The 20,100-nt window shown below is 41.0% G+C and overlaps 2 protein-coding genes across 3 annotated transcripts; both read right to left on the bottom strand.

Annotated features, from left to right (window-relative positions):
• Positions 1–3,524: 3,524 nt before the first annotated feature.
• uqcrc1 (ubiquinol-cytochrome c reductase core protein 1) lies at positions 3,525–12,387 on the bottom strand. 2 transcript variants are annotated; one of them, XM_032514789.1, is made up of 13 exons: positions 12,118–12,387; positions 10,853–10,993; positions 10,062–10,148; positions 8,155–8,284; positions 7,694–7,892; positions 6,669–6,748; positions 6,454–6,569; positions 5,959–6,102; positions 4,765–4,925; positions 4,554–4,639; positions 4,387–4,475; positions 4,156–4,231; positions 3,525–4,061 (listed from the first exon to the last, which is right to left on the bottom strand). In XM_032514789.1, the coding sequence occupies exons 1-13, from the start codon at positions 12,178–12,180 to the stop codon at positions 3,997–3,999; spliced, it is 1,437 nt and encodes a 478-aa protein (XP_032370680.1). In that variant the 5' UTR covers positions 12,181–12,387; the 3' UTR covers positions 3,525–3,996. The 2 variants fall into 2 exon arrangements, with proteins under 2 accessions (XP_032370680.1, XP_032370679.1); XM_032514788.1 differs by having other exon boundaries at positions 10,853–10,999; positions 12,118–12,212.
• Positions 12,388–13,199: 812 nt separating this feature from the next.
• LOC116688628 (tubulin monoglycylase TTLL3) lies at positions 13,200–16,436 on the bottom strand. Its single transcript, XM_032514784.1, has 8 exons — positions 16,212–16,436; positions 16,004–16,118; positions 15,627–15,915; positions 15,384–15,532; positions 15,064–15,307; positions 14,111–14,370; positions 13,807–13,982; positions 13,200–13,702 (listed from the first exon to the last, which is right to left on the bottom strand). The coding sequence occupies exons 1-8, from the start codon at positions 16,317–16,319 to the stop codon at positions 13,202–13,204; spliced, it is 1,842 nt and encodes a 613-aa protein (XP_032370675.1). The 5' UTR covers positions 16,320–16,436; the 3' UTR covers positions 13,200–13,201.
• Positions 16,437–20,100: the final 3,664 nt, after the last annotated feature.

The following is a 20,100-nucleotide window of genomic DNA, read 5'->3' as shown; positions in this document are numbered from 1 at the left end:
CAAATAACCACCCGTTACAACCAAGGTGGGCAGAAGAGCATCTCTGAACGCACAGTACGTCGAACTTTGAGCAGATGGGCTACAGCAGCAGAAGACCACATCGGGAGCCACTCCTTTCAGCTAAGAACAGGAAACTGAGACTACAATTTGCACAAGCTCATCGAAATTGGACAATAGAAGATTGGAAAAACGTTGCCTGGTCTGATGAGTCTCGATTTCTGCTGCGACAGTCGGATGGTAGGGTCAGAATTTGGCGTCTACAACATGAAAGCATGGATCCATCCTGCCTTGTATCAACGGTTCAGGCTGGTGGTGGTGTCATGGTGTGGGGAATATTTTCTTGGCACTCTTTGGGCCCCTTGGTACCAATTGAGCATCGTTGCAACGCCACAGCCTACCTGAGTATTGTTGCTGACCATGTCCATCCCTTTATGACCATAATGTACCCAACTTCTGATGGCTACTTTCAGCAGGATAATGCGCCATGTCATAAAGCTGGAATCATCACAGACTGGTTTCTTGAACATGACAATGAGTTCGCTGTACTCAAATGGCCTCCACAGTCACCAGATCTCAATCCAATAGAGCATCTTTGGGATGTGGTGGAACGGGAGATTCGCATCATGGATGTGCAGCCGACAAATCTGCGGCAACTGTGTGATGCCATCATGTCAATATGGACCAAACTCCCTGAGGAATGCTTCCAGCACCTTGTTGAATCTATGCCACGAAGAATTGAGGCAGTTCTGAAGGCAAAAGGGGGTCCAACCCGTTACTAGCATGGGGTACCTAATAAAGTGGCCGGTGAGTGTAAATGGGTTTCTCATCTCTAATACAATTCTCAATATACAGAAGGGTCTACTAAAGGCCTCAAATTGGCTAGTTTAACTGAATCCTGAACATGATGAGGCAAAGGGTTAAAATGAGATACTATAAGGCCAAATGAATATGTATACGTGTTTGTATGTCTAAATAAATAGAACATTTTCTCAACAACTAGTCAGACTACAGACCTCCAGAACCCAAAACAGTGTACGTCACAAACTCCAAAAAAACTAGTTCTACATGAAAGAGCAGGCTCAAATTATTTCACAATGTTGGGATTGTGTGATAATTAAACTCTACAGGGAGCATTTAGATGTGAGTAACACTGCTAAATGGTGTGTCATAATTTAGGGTTTAGAGAGGCGAATGCACATCTCGAAATGGGTATGTGTTATAATAATAATTGAAGTAAAAAAAAAAAAAAGAAACTGCTAATTTGATCATTGGGTTCCAATATTGAAATTTTAGGCTTAATCAAGGATCAAATAAATAGCATCCCTTTTTTACTGAAGTCTACTCTAATTGTATTTTGTGTAATGACCCTAACTATCTGCATGTGTCTCCTTAAAATGTTTGCCAAGTATGACATGGAACATTTCAGTCAAAATGCTGGACAGTGTGCATTGTTGCTACTTAAAAGAACATAATGTATTAGTACACACATCTCTCTATTTAAAGACCACAGAGGCGGAGAGGAGGGGAGTGTTGGGAGATTGAATCGGAGCAATCCTGGAGAAAGCCCTCTGGGGAAAAGCAAGGAGGAAGTGGCTGTCAGGCCTAGGAGGAAGACCAACAAGACAAGGCCCACCTTAATTACTGATTCACCTCCAGTCCAGCCCATCTAGGGACTTATCTTCATCTGACTAATGATATGAATATTACAAGTGCAGCCTGATTACAATAGGTGGGCCCTCGGGGGGGCATATAGGATTATGAGCTGTCTCTGTTACCCTCAGATACATAAACATGGGTCACACAAATGCAATTAAGTAGCAAACAGAGATGTCCTGGGTTGTTTACCCATAGCATTATTGTCTCAGATACTGCATGACGCAGGACTAAGCAAGCAGCACTCTGAGATGATGTAATTTCTATGACTCAAGATCCAACATATATATCACAGCAGGTCCTGGTTTATCATATAAGTAGCCTACTGACGTAGGTTCTGTATCTGATAAACTCAACGATTGAAAGAGCATCTCATCATAATTACTTTGATCAGTAACAATGTGAAGTGACAATATGGTTCAATTCTAAAAATAAAATACTTTATTCTAAATGAAGGTACAACAAAAGAGTCATATGACAGCAATTTTTAGTAGTAAAAACAGAACACAAAGTGACAATAGTAAATGCTAAACTATAACACAGTAGCAAAATGCAAATAGGCCAGGGCTGTGGTACTCAAGTCCTCTCTTGGACTTAAAACGTTTCTTTTTATGGTCCCAGACTCGCTGGTACTTGGACTTGGACTTGTCTCTGTCTCTGTCTCTGGCTTTTGGTCTCGCCGAGTACACGTGTCTTTATTATAATAAAATTGGAGGGAAAGTGAAACACTGGCCACCTGATAATCAATCACACACTAGATAGTATTGATAGTCATGCATAAGACTTTTTTTCTGTCCTGGACTCAGTCTCGAACCCTTTTGGACTCCGTCTTGTCTTGGACTCAAACCTCTTTGGACTCGGTCTTGGACTCAACAAAGATAGACTACAGCCCTGAAGTAGGCGACCAAGGTGCCCACAACCTAAAATTACACCACAACCTACAGTGCTGCTCATGAGTAAAGGACCAAGGGAACTTTATCAGGATGCATAGTATCCTGGATCCATGTATAACTGGCCTTTAATAATAAGTATCTATCTTCTTCTATTGGAATTTAACATAGGGGTGTCTATACATGCCCCCTGTATTTTAAGGAAGAACATTTATTTACATTACTCATTCACAAAGAAAATTGGTGTCCTTAAAGGTTGGATTTTTTCTCAATTTATAATTAAGACAATAAGATCAATTTTCAAAAGATGTTTTTCTTTTTTTTTTTTATTCCTGTTTTTAGTCAACTTAAGTACGGGTTCCTATGCTCATGAGCTTCATTGCATACCTACTGTGTACTATAATAGATCTCTGAAACAGATATATAATCAGAAGACAGAACACAGGGACAATAAAGAGGACTAGTCTGCTTTTAGGGTAAAAATTAGGATGAAGGGTTAACAGCTGAAGACTGCAAGTGACACTGAAATGCTTTGATGTATGGCTTCGTGCCTGGCAACAATTAGAGAATTAATTTGGAGGCAGCGTAGTGTCCTAAATGCGTCAGTGCTTTTAACATGCAGGAGCCTACAAAGACAAGGCACATTTTCGACATGGCTTACTTTTTTTCCCAAATCCATTTTTAAGACTGTTTTTGTGTGATGTGATTATGCATCACAATGTAGAACACATGAATCAGTGACAAAAAACTGAACCTAAAATTATTTTTTTAAGGTTATCATTACATGTACACATGCTTTATCTTACGGTTTCTTTCAGTTGGGCTGTTCCCAAATTGAGCTCTAACCAAAAAGTTTGGTTACAAAATGTATCACAAAAAGATGGTGTGCTATAAGTGTAAGATCTTAAAATGTAATTCAAAAACAACTTTGAAAAGCAACACATACTACAGTGTACACGAATGAGACAAAACCACATTTAGTCAATGTTTTACAGTTTTTATATTTTGTTGGAATGAGAGCTTCTGTTATGTACAATAGGGGACAGAAACAAATGTTACAGAAATTATAAATATACTGCTGCTCCAAACAGGTTTTATTTAGTACCAGCTGTACTGTGTCCATTGGATAATTATTTTCTATTCAACTCTGCCCTCTCCCCCCCCGCCACGCAAGCTTGTAGCAGGTAACGAGGACCCATACAGTACAATCAAGAGGTAACCGATGTGTAACTTCAATACTCATAATGTGCAGACTGGCTGACGCCCTCATGGCTAACTAAGAGTGATCAGTGAGTGGGAGAAGGGAGAAGAGAGAAGATGGAAGTGCTGTCAAGCCAACAAGTGAAGAATCCCTCAGGTGCTCAGTCTTGTAGCGATGGCAGGAGGAAAGCCCGATAAGGTTGAGGAGAAGATAAGGAGCAGACGTGGGACACGTGAAGCAACACGACGTATCTTAAAACCTCAGCCAGTACATGGCACTGCGCAGTCTGTTATAGTCGGGTAGTTGCTCGCAAGGGCCTGGTGGAGAGAGAAAGGAGTGACAGATTAGAGAACGATACTACAGCATTGGCCCTGACCTTGCCGCAAAACACTAAAACCACAAAGAACTTACCGACAGCTGCCACAGCAGGACACTTATCGTAGATATATTTGGAGCAGATGTCACGCACCATCCTGGGGGTCACAGCCTGAAAGAAGAGATGTGGAGGGAAGTCAGAACTCTTTGTCCTGGAGACAGACTAGAAGCCAATTTTGAAAAGGCACTGCGTCATGCAATACATTTTTTCTCTCTCAATTGTACAAATGGTCCAGGTCAGAACTCTGAATACAAGTGCCAACTCACATCAATCCGAGCATCCCACTCTGCCAGAGGAATACGCCGCCCGTAGTTCAGGATGTGTCTTCCGATGTCGTCACAAAGTGGTGTTGTTCCTAAAAGACAAACAGGTGTGTTGACTTGCAATTTGGAAGAGTATATAAGAGTATATGCATGACTAACATGAAACGTACCATTGAGCTGTCCAATCAGGCTGGCCTTCAGAGCGTTCTTGCCTCTGGCTACATCACTCTCTGTCACTGTGGTACACAGGTTCATCCTGCGAGGAATAGAAGTGGAGGAAATAAGATGAAATATGCACATTGTCCTATAATTAAAAGTGGCATACCATTACAGTTAAAGCGTTCTGTGAGTGTGTGTCTCTGTCCCAGAGTCATTACTGACCAGGCATTCTGGGACCAGTGCATCATATCTTCGATTTGGTGCTTATCACATACAAAGTAAATGCCCAGCAGGCCGGTGTCGCTATAGGAGGAGTGGAAGGCCTGGAAGCTGTGACACAGGTTCTCCTCTACTGCCAGGCGAGCCAGGCGGCTGCTCAGATGCTGCAAGTGAGAGGAAGGAATGGCCGTTGATATTTGACTGTTCAAAATCAAAACTAGATTATAATCACACCAGCATCAGGAAGTAGGTTGAAATATTCATGGTGTTAGGTTGACCCGCACTAAGTATGTGATAGTTATAGCAGTACAGTGTTAAAGTAGTACAAAAGAAAAATATGATATGAAAAACTTTTATAGTTCTGTATATTCCCATCTTCTGGATTTAAAGCTAATATCCATAACATTCCTCCAACTACGGCAAAGACGGAATAGTCCAAAATCTTCCACCCCACAAATGTGCTTATTGATGTCCTAACATAATCCAGTGTCAATTTATCTCCTGCTCCAATTTTGCTCAGATACTGCTTGCACTGTGAGTTCATTTCCCAGAATGCATCTGTGTGTTGTGCTACCCACACTACTTTCTGTCAAAAATCAGCTGTTACGGCAAGCTTGACAATGGAGTTGAAAAAGTACTGTGAAAAGGGAAGCCAAGAGATCATACAGGTGCACTATTCCATCATGCCAGGCTAGTGTTTATGCTAAAATGTATAACCTCTTCCTTTCTTTTGGAGCGAGCGATGAGCGATTTGAGTCAGGCGTGGTAAAACCTGCGATGAGCAGGGAGCAATATTGAGTGAAGCAACTGAGCGAGGAGAGGAATTTTTACAACTCCACTAAACATGCTCCGAATCCTACATGCAAATGATATAAAAATGTTACAATATAAAAAAAAAAAAAAAAAATTTAGCTTTCTTAAAACAATATCTACAATTGCTTTCCTTTTCACCAATTCTTAAGCAGTTGCTATGTTTTCAGGCATTATTCCTCTCGACAAGTTGAGAGGCAGGGGTGAGACCCCTGACCCAGGTTTTAAGAGAGGATCATAGTCTACCCCTCTATAATGGCCACTCAAGACATTAACAACCTCAAGTGGGCAAAGCTTAAAGGGGACACGGCTGAATTAGTTCCAGCTTCCAATTTCATCGTTGTTGTCTTTTATTAAATTGTATAAACTAAAACATATTGCCCCAACCTTTCCACCACCATAGGTGAGGTCATAGCTGCCGATGATGGAGTTGGCCACCATGAGCGGCACGATGTCTGGGCTGGCAGCACTGGCCCCCTCCACAGCAACGGCAATGTGTGCCAGAGGCAGAGCATCATCACGCATACGGATCTGAGGAGAGGCATCAGAGGAAAAGATCAACAAAACAATTAACCATGACTGTGAAAAATAAAAATAAAAATCCCCGCCCATGATCTATGCTATGTCACAGGCCAGAATCAAAGCTAATGCACCAAACGCAGCAAGTTTAAATAAAAGTTAATTAACTTGAAATTAGTCTGCAAAAGATGCTTTACTCCTCTATAGATGGTCGGTTTTAGTGATTTCTCCAACTTCTGTTGTCATGTGTTGTGTTGCCACGTTAAATAGCAGTGTAATCAGAGAGCATGTAATACACCTCACAAAAGAATGAAGAAGAAAAAAAATAAAAATACTACTGAAAAAATATTCAGCATATCTCACCTCACTGCCTGTAAATCGGCAGGGTGACAACACGGGTACAGCATCTCCCTCATACTCAAAAGATACTCCGCTGAAGTGAGATTTAGCCAAACCGACCAGCTCCTCGTGGTTCACACCTGTCAAAGAAGCACATCAAATAAAATGCCAAGTCATTCCCGGAAAAGTGAAAATTCCAGCAACCAGTCTGCCTCCTCAGTTTGTGTTAGAGGACCTACCTCCAGCAGCAGACAGCACCATGCGAGGGGCTTTGTAGTGGCTGTTGATGTAATCCACTAGGTCCTGGCGGGTCAGAGTCCTGGGACAATTGAATATGGTAACTTACACAATGGTGCAGAATTTAATATGGAATAGACAGTGTTTAAGTTACATTATGGCAAATTAGTGTGCAACTTTTGAAACCATAATTAGCATCGTCACAATATTGTGACTTTTGGCTGAATGGAAAAAAAATGTTTTTTTTAAATAAAAGTAGGCTAAAATGTTCAGTCGTTAGTCAAAGCCACATGTGAGGTGTCACAAGCACTTTTATTAAAACAGACGGTCATCAAAATGAAATATATACGATATTGTTTAATTTAAAATACCCAATGTTAAATAAAAAAGCCCTCTCTAAGAAAGTTCCTTCAGTTGATTTCAACACAACAATAACAACAACAACAATAACAATAATAATAATAATAATAATAATAATAATAATAATAATAATATACTGATTAAGAGGGAGAGAGGGAGAGAGAGAGCGAGAGATGCTTATAGACAAGAAATGGAGCATGGAGCAATGGACTGATGTGTATTATACAAAAACTTTCTGTGACCACAAAGGTGACTGTTACTGTACAGTTACCTGGTAGATCAGTGAAGTGTTGGAACTACACTGCCGACTGGTTTCTCTACTCAGAGTGGCGGCTGACTCATTAGGGTTAGGGGAACGAACAGGTCCGCTGCAGGTTAAATGCGCAGTCACAGGCATAATATACGTCTTGTGTATGTAACGTCGATATCACCACTGTGCTGCATTTTTATGAACTATGATAACGTAACCATGGGTCACATCTCTTGCCCAGGTTTAGCAGGCAACGTCTCGCACGCCGTTACTTTTAGAACTGAAGTTAGTTACCTCCACTAACAACTGTTATCCCTTTGTTTTTTTTTCGCCGAATCGATAAAAGGTAAAATATTGATATATAACCCAGCCCTTGTGTGCGCGTGTGTGATTATGCAAGTGTGCAGTTCCTCTTGCCTGGCATTCTTGGAGGGTCCCAGCACACTTTGCCCTAGAGCAGTGCCCTGGAAGGCTGTGGCATGTAGCAGGTCAAGGCAAACTTCCTGCAGGTTACCCTCGACTTCCTCTAGCTCACGCAGCACCACACCCCTCTGCTGCTCGATCTCTGCCTCGTTCAGCGAGCAGCTCTGCACCACCTCTGACAGCAGCTCCACGGCTGTGAAAACAGAACAACATTGATTGTTCACAACTTAAGAGGGGGTGTGCATATGTTGTGCTCAGAGAAGAATATTTCAGTTACTGCGGCATACGGTATATGCCCCAGCAATTGAGATTCTCCATCAGAAATGTTAATTAGTTGGATTAATCTTGAACTTATAAACAAGTTTTTATTTTTTTAAAGTGTCTGAAATTGAAATATTCTAAAATAAAAAGGGGATGATCTGTATATTTCACAGCTTGTGAGCAGGTCATCTCACCTTTGGGCAGGTCTTTTGCAAGGGTCTTCATGTAGTATGCAGTGTGCTCTCGGGAGGTATAGGCGCTCAGGTGAGCACCCATTGACTCCACCTGCTGCTCCAGGGCTGTCTGAGGGTGCTTCTTGGTTCCCTGGGAGGCAAGAACAAATGGTGAATGGAAAAAAAGTTTTATATGCTTGTGATGCAATATACAGCCCTGCCAATGCTTTTACACTGTTGTACTGATCTACAGGTGATGGTTATGCGGCAACTAAAGTCAGGAAGGAAGAAGACTGCTAACTAGTAAACATGGATGTTAACAATGCAGATTTAAAACCTTTGGGGCAAATCCACTTTGCAAATGTCTAATGAGGAGGGAAATGCATTCAACAGAGACCAGATGAAAGACCTGAAGAGGATATGATCGCTGTATTATGGTGCAGCTCAGTGGGAGAGTCTTTAATGTGTTCTGCTGTCATTTACAGTCACGCTAGATTTACTCCTCCTTTCTGCTGCCACTGAGGGCAGGGCTTCTACTTACATACACACAGCTCAGCAGAGGAGAGACAGGTGAAGTAAATATAACCTTACTCGAGTTGATGACCACTTGTTACGTTATTGCAAGTGCAATAAAAGATTCCCAACAGGAGTAATTTATCTGAGTAAAACCAAAGAAGGATAGACATTAGGGCTGGGACGATTACTGCTGTCACGTAACGCCTACCGCGGGTTTGAGCTCATCACCGCAATCACTGCAAAAAAACAACAACAACAAAAAACAGTGGCCTGCACGTGTGCACGGCCACCTTGTGTTTAATGACAAATTCATTGATTCTAATGACATTGTGTCTTACACGGACACAAAACTTGAAAAAAGATGGAGCAAATCTGACCTTTCGCGAGTTGGGGAGGGCAACGTTCCATGACACATAAGATAAATAACTTATATACATTTCTCCGTTCTCAGCTGAGGTAGACACATTAAAGTTACAGCTGTAGTGTTTACCATTGCACATTAGCCTAGCAGCTAGCAGAGTTTCCTTCTGTTTATAGCTTTAACCCAATAAAACGGCACGGTTGAATTTCAGCCAGCATGCGCGTTTCATAGCCTAAAACAGAGCGGCTTATATTGGTAGAGAGAGCAACAAGTTAAACTGCTGAGTCACGCTCTCTGACTGCTCAGCCTCTAGAAGGGCTGCACTCAGACCGCAACATTTGTTGTAGGCTAAGGTTTAAGCCGATGTTCGGGGGTAACGCCATTCACTTTACCAGCAGTATTGACAATAGATAATGCCACCATGTCTTGAGTAGCTCTAGCTTGTAGTTTTATTGGTCCCTTTTACCTCACTTTACATCATCTTTACTATCTCTTTTTCCTCACAGCGGCAGTCATACACTACACTCTGTTACCACTCGCTCTCCTTGCGCGACCACATGAGCATTGACACCACTCACTTAAGGCACCCTGCCATTCTCGCTCTAACTTACGCTACTCTTGTAAGGGGGGTGCGGTATACCGCACTACCACAGGGATTTCAATTGCAGTAGAAAAAAATCTGTACCATCCCGGACCTAATAGACATTGACTACAAATGTCTAATTCGGACTAAAAAAATCTGCATCTATTTAAATGCACTTAATCTGAATCTACATTGCTAGCTCTGCTGCTAATGGGAGGAAAGCTAGTCCTGGCCATAGCACTAGCAACTCTCCTGTTGATACAGCTGCAAGAAATCTTGGTATGGTTAGGTGCAAAATTAAATAAAAATGATCACAGGGAAATAAACTGTTAAGGAAGTCATCCTGTATTTTGGTTTGTTCAGGTCCAAATGTATAATATACATATTAATATTGCAATATTTAATATTTTGAGGGGCTCATCCGCCCTCCAAAAGCAGTCAATGTAGGGGAAAAACTGTAATGTCTACCTTGAAAGCCATGTGCTCCAGGAAGAATCCTGCACCGTTGTTCTTCTCACTCTCATAGCGACTGCCAGCACTGATCCACAGTCCAACCTAAGACAACAACACATGACAGTGAAATTGTTGAGTCTATTCAGTGCTAGTCTGGATTAACGGAAGTACATTGCCAGCATTAAGCCTGACATCCGGCGTGTTTGGTCCTCCTATCCTAGAATGTAATGGCGTTTTCCCCCATTAATGGTACCTGCTCAACTGTCTTGACCGTGGTGCCCTGTCCTCCTTTTTCCATTGCAGATTAGTACTGCCTCATTAATGAGGTGAGCTGCGGCTGGTTGTCATAGCAGGAAACACAGAATGTCAAAGCTGTGTTGTTTTTGATTCTCGGCAGGTGGCCGTTGCCAGAGGACACATTTTGTTTCTAAAGAAGCTGGAGGCAGCAAAAAAAAAAAAAAAGCTGGCTAAACTATTTAAACACGGCGCGTTTGTTCAGGACACCCCCCGTCTGTCACTAGCAATGATGACGCAGTGACGATTCTCTATGACCAATCAGTAGACTGCAGGTTTTAACGTCACTTTTTGGAACCTTGACTAAGGTAGTATTATTAAAATAAATAAATAAAAAACCTTTTAGCAGGTACCAGGGACTTTTTATCGTAATGGAAAACCAAAAAAGGCCAGTACAGTTGAGGTGAGTCGAGTAGGTACCATACAGTGGTAAAACGCCATAAGTGTTGTGTAGTAACTAAAACAACCTACAGTACATGGTTGTAAATAGGCCCCTACAATTGTGTTCTTACAGTGCATGTTGCATGTCCAGTCTCCTCAGATGCAACTTTTAAACCATTGTCCAGGGTAGTGAGACGAGTTTCAGGGGCTCCCACCAGGCTCTGGGCATAGCTGACTGAGGCCTGTCCACGCCTCAGAGACAGCAGAATGGGCTGAAGGGGTAGAGACACCAAGAGGCAACACAAATCATTTAAAAATCCTTTTTACATAATCTGCATTTCTGCACACATTAAACACATTGGAAACCATATGTATACATGTCAGACTGTACTGAAAGCCTTAGACTGACTCTTGTTGATCTCTTCACATACAAAGCAAGAGTAGAAATACACACTTAAAGCTGGCAGTTGACATTGACACCGCTGCCCCCTACCTGCTACCTGCCAAGGACTAAAAATAGACAAAACCACAATATCATTAGGCCGTCAGCTCTATTCAGATGTGATACTGTAAGATTGTCTAGTTTAACATCAATCACATTGTAAAACAATGAGATGTCATATAGCTAAGCTAACTATTTATTTCTTTTTAACCAGTATGTTTAATATTTAGCATGATTTCTGACAACAATTTAACATGACATTGACTGTTCATCACACATTTATAAAAAAAAGACCTTGTGAAATGCAATAGGATTGTTGTAAAATCTGGAAACACGGCCAAAGCTTAGGTTACCAAAAACACCGTTTCACAAAAAAAAAAATCTAAAAGCAGTGTCAATTTTTGCAATTGTTAATTTAGCGTTTGACATGTTAGAATAGTAACGTTCCTTTTTTAACAATCAATAATAACGTTCTGACGATCAAAACAAGCACAGGATTGTCACTGTCAGCGTATGCCTTTCCAAAGTCACTATGCTAACGCTGCTAGCCTTAAAGCTTAACGTTGGCTGCGGTATGAGGACAGCCGAGGACACGTAACAATCAGTGCCTACAGCTGCTGTGCTGACCTGTTTAAAAGACCGAAACGACGAATAACACTGAACAACACGTGTATAAAGTAGACGTTACGCACCAAGTGGTTGTTTACCAGACGTACTGTCTTATTTGACAGTTGACCTTGCATTCACTACTAGCTAACTAATGCTAACCCCTTCCTGTTTCCGTTGTGCGGACTAGCTAGCTAGTTAGCTAACAGTTAGCCTGTTAATTTAGCATGCGATCTAACTTTTTCGATTGCTTTCATCGTTACGCAAAAAATAAACAGTCCCGGTTTCCCACTTAGACATTTCATATTGCAAAAAGCGTGTCTGCTAAACCTTTAATTTTGTACTTACACTGCGGGCTTTGGCGAGGGCTCGACCCACGGTACTCCCAACTCGGCAAACGGACGCCGCCATTTCTCAGTATGGTCAAAGAAGTCTCGGCTGGTGCTGGTGTCGTGAATCGCTTCTTCTTCGACGTTATACAACATGTGTATAACCTCTTCAATTGGGTATTATCGCCCCCAACTGTTCATTATGTGTTGTTAAGGTCACTTTGCCAGTTCAGTGTTGTCAGATTTGAAATACTTCTTTGCCATCACTTTTGTTTTCATTCCTTTTAGTTGGGTTACTTGGTTGACAATGTAATTTCACTAATTTAACTTCTGTACAGTGATCTTCGGCCCTCACATCTTTTCTTATCTGTCTACTATAGAGAATAATCCCCTTTCCCCTTAAGTGATGGGATAACGTTGGCCCACTTTATTTGTCACAAACAGTTGTTTTCTAATTGAAAATTCAAATACACTGGTTAATTGCCCTATGGTGAAAACAAGTCAATGTACGGACAGCTGCTTCAGAAAAAAGATCTTTCTTTTTTGAGTGCAAATGGTAAAACAGTAGGAATAGAGCACCCTTACTGCTGTATCAAATTGTGTATAGACTTTATTTTTCCTTATTCTTATTAGCTCAAGTTGTCAAATAAGGAGTTTAGCATCATGGGTGACTTAGTCTTACTTATCCCTGATGGTATTAAGTAATTAAGATTTTTTTTGTAGTAGCCTAGATATTTTTATTCTACCACTGTACAATTGAGGTGAAGGGAATTTGTTTCTGATGCTTATAACATTAACAATAGCATTTAAGGAATTCTTGAAACAGTTTCCCTATTACTCTGGATAATCCGCACACTTTGTTGTGAACATGTAATGAAAATTCTACAAAAGAAATCATCCCTGTACAAATTCTTGCCAACCTGCAGTGGAATATCCTAAATAAAAACACAGGGGTTTCTTGTGTGAGTAACATTATAGAAACTAGTGAGTGAAAACAAGACATAGCATTATTATTAAATTTGACTTTATTATGATGTAGGCCAAAAAAAACTGCAAAAAGAAAGTTATAGCTGAAGGATGATGGACGATTTGGTTAAGGTCTTTTAGGCACTCAAGGTGCTGGTGGTTGTTTGTCTGGACTGTTTTGGAACATTAATCTCCAAAGACAAAGAAGGGCCTTGGTGCTTCTCTATGGTACAGGGTTGGTCTTTCTCTGAGCAGACTTTTGATACTTCTGGTCTCCTCTTCCACAAAAGTACAGAGTGAGACTGGCCACTAATAGGCAGGTGGATGGACTTCACAGTCAATGGCAGGTGAATTGTGAAGGTTTCAACAGGGAAGGGCCCAGGCAGCTCAGGAGGAAGAGGAGAAGGTGGCAGAACCCCACTGCTGATGTTTTTCAGCTGAGTCTCTGCACTCTTCAACAACATCTTAGGCAGAGGCTTTACTTTTTCTCCTGCGGGTTCCTTCTCTTTGACAGGACGGCGGCGTTTCGGTGTTGAACAGTTGGAGGACCGCAGTGGAGGAAGTGGGCAGGGGCACTTGACCTTGAAGCCCTCAACAAGCAGGTTGACTCCTACATACTGTGGCACGTCAACGGCTGCCTAGAGACCAAAAGTGACATCTTAAGTAATGTATATCAATCTCAACATTTGAGCCACTTTGATGTACACTATAACCTGAAGAGGGCGGGATAACTCTTTCTTACCTGTCTATATATGAGCTGAAAGTCTCCAGTGTTTGCAGTGCGGTCTGCTCGCCAGTCCAGGACGACTCGTAGTGTGTCTTCCTGCACAGCGGTACAGAGGCGGGCTGTCACTGGCGTGGAGGGAGCCATAGTGGGACTGGCATTAAGTTCTAACAGCCATGGACGCAGGTCATGACCTAAGAAAAAGAAAACCAAATAACCAAGTGGTGATCATTCCGTCTGTTTTCATAGTAAAATCACATACAAATATTAAAAGGTAACGCAAATTAGAATTGAATGCCATGTTACAGTGATCTCAACCTACCGAACATAAAGTCAGCACCGTAGAGCTCAAATGTGTTTTTGCGTGACTCCATCAGATCCTGTGTTGTCTGTAATGCGTGGATCACAGCTTTTTTCATCCCGGGGACTACTACTGTTTGCCACTGAGCTTCCTGGCCCTGGCTGGACAGAAAGGTCCTGAACTGGTCATCCGACCACATATTGTCCGCTGGGATACCACGATGACGCTGTTGGGAGGGTCTCAGGTGCTTCTGGATAGAGTTATTGCACAGGTGGACAGAGCTGCCAAGATGGGGTAAAGAGGCCAAGATTGGAAAAAGAAATTAATAAAAATGGTTGATAAGGAATGGAGAGAAGTATAATGAGACGTGATGCCTCTCCAGTTTGCCTTCAAACTATCTTTTCTTTGACTATGGTTATATTTACTATGTGATCAGACCGAGACATATTTCGTAACAGGTAGAAATAGAAAAGAAAAACTAAAATCTGACTATGAATTTTAAAATGAATTATGGAAGTAATCAGACATGCATGATTTCTATAATTCTACCAGTAGTTCTACTAGAGTTGATTTGAAAGTTGCTAATATACCCACAGGAAAACATCTATTTTCATGCCACACAAAATCAGATCTGCCAAAAATGACAAGCATAACCATAACCTGTGTTGCCTTTCCCTTACTCTGTACTTTCTTGCAATTCCCTTTTAAATTTAATGTTCATCTGGTTTCACATCTGCTTTTTCCTTACCGCTCCTCTCCACCATCTTTTTAGAAATATCACTGTCGGGCACATGGGTGACTCACCTGGTAGACGGTTTACCCCTCGATGCAGCGGCCGCGGGTTTGACTCTGACCTGCGGCCCTTTGTTGCATGTCATTCCCCCTCTCTCTCCCCTTTCATGTCTTCAGCTGTCCTATCAAATAAAGACCTAAAATGCCCCAAATAAAAACAACTTCAAAAATCACCGTCTTACCTATCCAGTGTACTTAGCGAGTAAGGCTGTGTAGAGAAGCGCAAATAGCACTTTTTATAGAACCACACAGTCAGGGGGTTCCAGTCGGTGACCAGGAACCACTGCCGCACGTCAAATTTGGTGCCATAGATCAGCAAGGGGCGCTCCAGGTACTTCTGCACCACCCACTTGCTTTCTTTGATTAGGGTTGGATTACCGTCCACCAGCCTGAGGATCTGATCCAAACGCCTGGTGCATTTGATACCTAGAAGGCAGGTGTGGCAGGTCAGCCAGGACTTTGTCAGATATTTGGAACTCTTTGATAGTGTCTGACCCCTCACCTCTGCCCCTGGACTTAGCTCCAGGTTTGATGATCCAGATGTTGTGTATGCCTTCTATGTGCAGCTGTGGACTGACCTCTGCCAGCCTCTGTAACATGGCTTTGCAGCAGGTCACAAAATGATCACTGTTCTCGATCTCTGCTCCTCCACTGAGCGAGGAAACAGAGAAGGAGGGAACTGTAGTGACACACTGAAGAGCACTTTGGTTTCCTTTTATCTCACATACGCACACACAGTACTCACTGAACAACAAGGTAGTAACTGTTGATAAACTCTGCCCAATCCTCCTTTGTAAGTATTTGTGGTGTCTCCAAGTTCATGTCTATGTCATTATGCTGCAGACTCTCGAGAAACTCGTGGCACACTTTGAGTGCGCTGTTAATCATTTTGGAAAGGACTACTGGTCTAGAGCGCCGTTTGCCTAGTTTTCTCTCAGCCTGAATGTTGTGGCTCGTTCCCTCTCCCTGAACAACCTGCTCCCTCTCCACAATGTACTTCAAAAAACTGGAGCAGGCAGTCCTCTTGTAGTCCTCTACACAAAAAGACAGAGTGGCAATTATTCTAAGCTTTAAACGCAATATGTGTAAGTTAGTTTGAAGGGCTGTAAAGTAAGTTCTGACCAATAAAAGCATGCTTCTCATCCTCTGCTCCTAGTCTGTAACAGCGAGGGAAGAAGGTGTCTGGGTCAGCTGAGTCAAACCAGTGCAGGTTCCTCAGGTTCACACACAACCCCACCTGACAAAGAAAAGACAAATATTGATGGTGCGCGTGACAGGAGATCATTGAATTTTTGTTGTTGTTGCAAGAAATAATTGCATATGAATGTACCTTGGTGGTGAAGCTGCCTGCTTTTGCAAAATGATTAGTGATCTGTTCTTTTTGCAAGCTGTTGTTGTTGATGGCGTCTCTACGGTTTGTCCAATAGAAATAAACCATTTCATTCCGCACCAGGCGAGACTGTATGAGTAGGGGGAAAGGATGAGAGCGGTATCTGTTGCATTTTCCATTATAAAACCTCAATGTTTTAACAAGATAAGCTACAAACTGTCACTTGCTGTGCCCCCCCTTGCATGTTACAGATCCCCTTATGTTAGGCTACAACCTTAAAAGGTATTTTTACCATGAGACATTGTATGGGGACCTGCTTTTTGGGCGTCTGAAAAAAAAAAGGAGTAATGTAAATTAATCTGGGGATATAGATAATATCAACCCCCGTAAAAAGGGAAAGTTTTCGAACGCAAATTATCTAAACACCGTCTGTCATCATGCCCCCAGCATCTTAGAGGGCTCTGCCCTCTCCGGGCTGGTGGGTTTTGGTTTGGGGGGGCACAGCCCCCACCCACCCTCTAACTCAATGCCCCCGAGGGACAGGGAAGGGGCCCCTGGAAAAGAAGACCTTACGACTGGGAGGAAAAAAGCAGAATCAAAAACAAGGAAAACTTTGTAGAACAATCAAAAATGTATGGGGCGCATACAGTTTGATACATCCGGGTCTGCAGATCTTGAAAGATCTAAGGGCAAGTGAACCATAGCCTATGAATCGCCCCAAGTTTAAAATTCAAGAAAAGAAAGAGTAAAAAAAACAGATTCCAACCAAACAAAGTGAACCCACCAAATGTGGATAAGCATCACCCAAAAATTTTAAATACCTGCAGCTGTCCACAAGAGTTTTTGGGGCCTGTCTCACTCTTTCGGGTTTTAAGAGAGGAAAGTGACAAAATGGGAAATTTTTGCCCTCGGGAGGTGACGTAACAAACCCCAAAAACCTTTTTTGAAAAAAGATATGTTTTTTGTCTATCAAGTGTCAGAGATGAAATTTTTATGCTTTGAGGGTACATACGAAATCCCACATGGACCTTTTCCCTTCCTTGGGGTGTTTTGTTTTTGCGTTTTTCTTTTATTGTAATGGGTGCATTTGGCAGGTCTCCATAAAAAAAGAGATTTAAATCTAAAAAGATTTTCGGTTAAAAAAAGGGTTTAATAAATTAAATTAAATTAAATATATTTAAATCATTTATGTTTTTGCGCCCTGCAAGGTAACTAATTGTTTGGGCTTTTGCCTTCATTTTGGGTTGCTTTGGTGACCAAGTCGACCTTTACCCTTGGATGGCCCTTTTTCCCCCTGCCAAAAGTAGGAGGTTACGAACAGTTTAAACTATTTGGAAAATTGGCCCCGTCCCAATACGTTGCAAAGGACACATGCCTTAATTTTGGAAACTAAAGGGAAAAACCCCTTTCTTCTGGCAAACTGCCAACATGTAGCATTTGAGGCCAGAAGAAAAAGGGAAGGGGATAAAAAAAACACCGTATACAGTTTCGCAAATAGTATTGCAACTGTAATTTATCAAAACAAAGACCAACATGTGCGTGAATAAGAAAACCCTATTATGATTTATATGCCAAAATGCATAAAAACCCAGATACTGGACAACACTAGTGAAAAACATATCGGTCCCTATACCATTGTGATGGAAAGTTCAAAGACAGTGTAACTAAAGAATAAGCCCTGACATATTCAGCTAGGAGCCAAAAATAGCAAAGCCATGAAACTTTAATAAGTTGCCTCTGAGTTCAAACATTTGGTCACTTGTCCTTAATGCGACCTCATGACTAATTTAGCATTCACGATCTATAAGCCCCCTCTATGAATGTAGTCCTTTTGTGAACTCATACAGAAGTTAAGTTTCGGTTTAAAAATGGGTCCCTCAGCAGCAAGTTCTGCAATGTCTGTAACTAATCTGTAATTTTTTGACAATGTGAAATCATAAAAGGACAAAGTTACAGTTGGAATTTAGGACTGTTTTACTGCTACAAGACTTATGAATCAGTTTGGGAGTAGTAGATGGTTACCATCCCCGGTTATGAATTATGGTGATGGGGCCACCCTTGATTAATTTTTAAAGAAACCACCTCCACTATTATTTGTCGGGTCTTAGGTCCATTTTCGACGGAACAGTGTTTCATTTGTTGCGCGTCACTCACCGCTGTGGGCATGGGGCAGGTCATCGAGTCTGGGTAGGGGGACAGACTTTTTGGAATGGTGGCCCATTTTTAACATCAGTTTTCTTTGCGGAACCCCTTTTTGGGCTTGTTTAAACGGTTTTTGGCAGCGGCTGCAGGGGGACACAGCCAAAGCATTTTTGGGAAAACAATCACGGGAAGGCGGGTTCAAAGTTACCCCAAAAAAAGTGCACAAGAGGGAAAAATCAAAGTATTTTTGGGACTGGTTTGTAAATTAGTTTTTTCCCAAAAGGCACGGTAAAGGTGTCAAAATTGTAACGGGAGACAGCTTGGTTAATGCGGTTTTGTACCAAACCCATTAATTTTTTTTTAAAAAGGGGTCGAAAAAGATACAAATCCAAAAACAACAATGAAAATTAAAACCCCAGCTAATCTTTTTTCCACAGAAACCACTAAAAATCAGATATGTACCACAGCAACACAAAAAGGGGGGCCCCTTGTAGTATATTTTTTTATTTGATAATTTTAGGTTAAAGCATTGCAATAAAAGCCACCCAGTTTTCAAAGTCTTTTGCTGTTTTTAAAAAAGGGTTTAAACGTAAAACCACTTTTACCTTTTTTGCCCAATCTTTTTAAACTATTGCAAAGTAGTACAAAGTGGACCTTTTTTAAGCAAATTTTCGAATCATGGTTGGTAGTGTTGTTCCTTTCCCGGAAAGTCCATGGTGTTTTAGCAGTATAACTCCGGGACGATCTCGATTTTTAGTTTCCACGGCAACCGTTGATAGTGAAGCAACAACCGGATGGAAAAATTTTTCAACGTTAAAAAAATTTTGACATTTTACGTAAAAATGAATTTAAATTTTAAATATTAAAAAATCAAATAAAAATCCTGAATATACATGGCGGGGCTTTTAGTTTGACGTATTGTACCATAAACATTTTGGGAAATTTTCGAAACCCTTGGCGCCAACGTTATTATTTTATGGAAAAAAAATTTTTATTTTCTTTGGGCTGTATAAAATTGAAATCACTTTTTTTGCACTTTTGGGTTTTCTATTTTCAAGGCGGGGTTTAAAGAACGAATACGTATTGGGTTACAAAAGTTTAGCATATTGGGGAATTTTTAAAAATACGAGATGTTCTTTTGTTTATTAAAATGCATATCTCCCCCTTCCAAAATAATCCCCAAATTTTTTTTTTCCGTTTTTTAGAAAACAAAAAAAAACTGAACCAAATACGAAATTTTGACTACAGCCCTGTTCAAAGAAGGGGGAAAAAGCCAGAGGGGCAACCCATGGGAGATGTTGGGAAAGAAAATATTTTTCAAAAAGACTTGGATGACGGAAGGTGGTTATACAAATTTGGGAAAAAATAGTCAAAAAATAATTTACAAAAAATGTTTTTAATGACTTTAAAGTTAGATATTAAAGGCAGATTAAAAAAAAAATAAATAAAAACATTCATCAAAAATAAAATCAAATTTAAAGGGTATGGGGAGCTTTTATTTTTTAGTGTTAAAAAACTGTGGGTAAAAAATTCATTTGTTAAGAAGAGGTCTAGTAGGCTATTAGGTAATGAAAAATTTTTTGGTGAATAAAAAAAATTTGCCATATTAGAAAGGGTAATTACAAGGCGACAGTATCGGATTATACTTTAAGGTTAAAAGAGTAGAAGATTTAGTGATTTTCAAAACAAAAAGATCAAAATCATCCAAATCTTTTGGTATTCACAAAAACAAACATTTTTCCTATTT

Source organism: Etheostoma spectabile, chromosome 4 (genome assembly GCF_008692095.1).
Source record: "Etheostoma spectabile isolate EspeVRDwgs_2016 chromosome 4, UIUC_Espe_1.0, whole genome shotgun sequence".
NCBI lineage: Eukaryota > Metazoa > Chordata > Actinopteri > Perciformes > Percidae > Etheostoma > Etheostoma spectabile.
The sequence above is the reverse complement of the archived record's forward strand: the minus strand, read 5'-3'. Positions and strand labels throughout refer to the sequence as shown.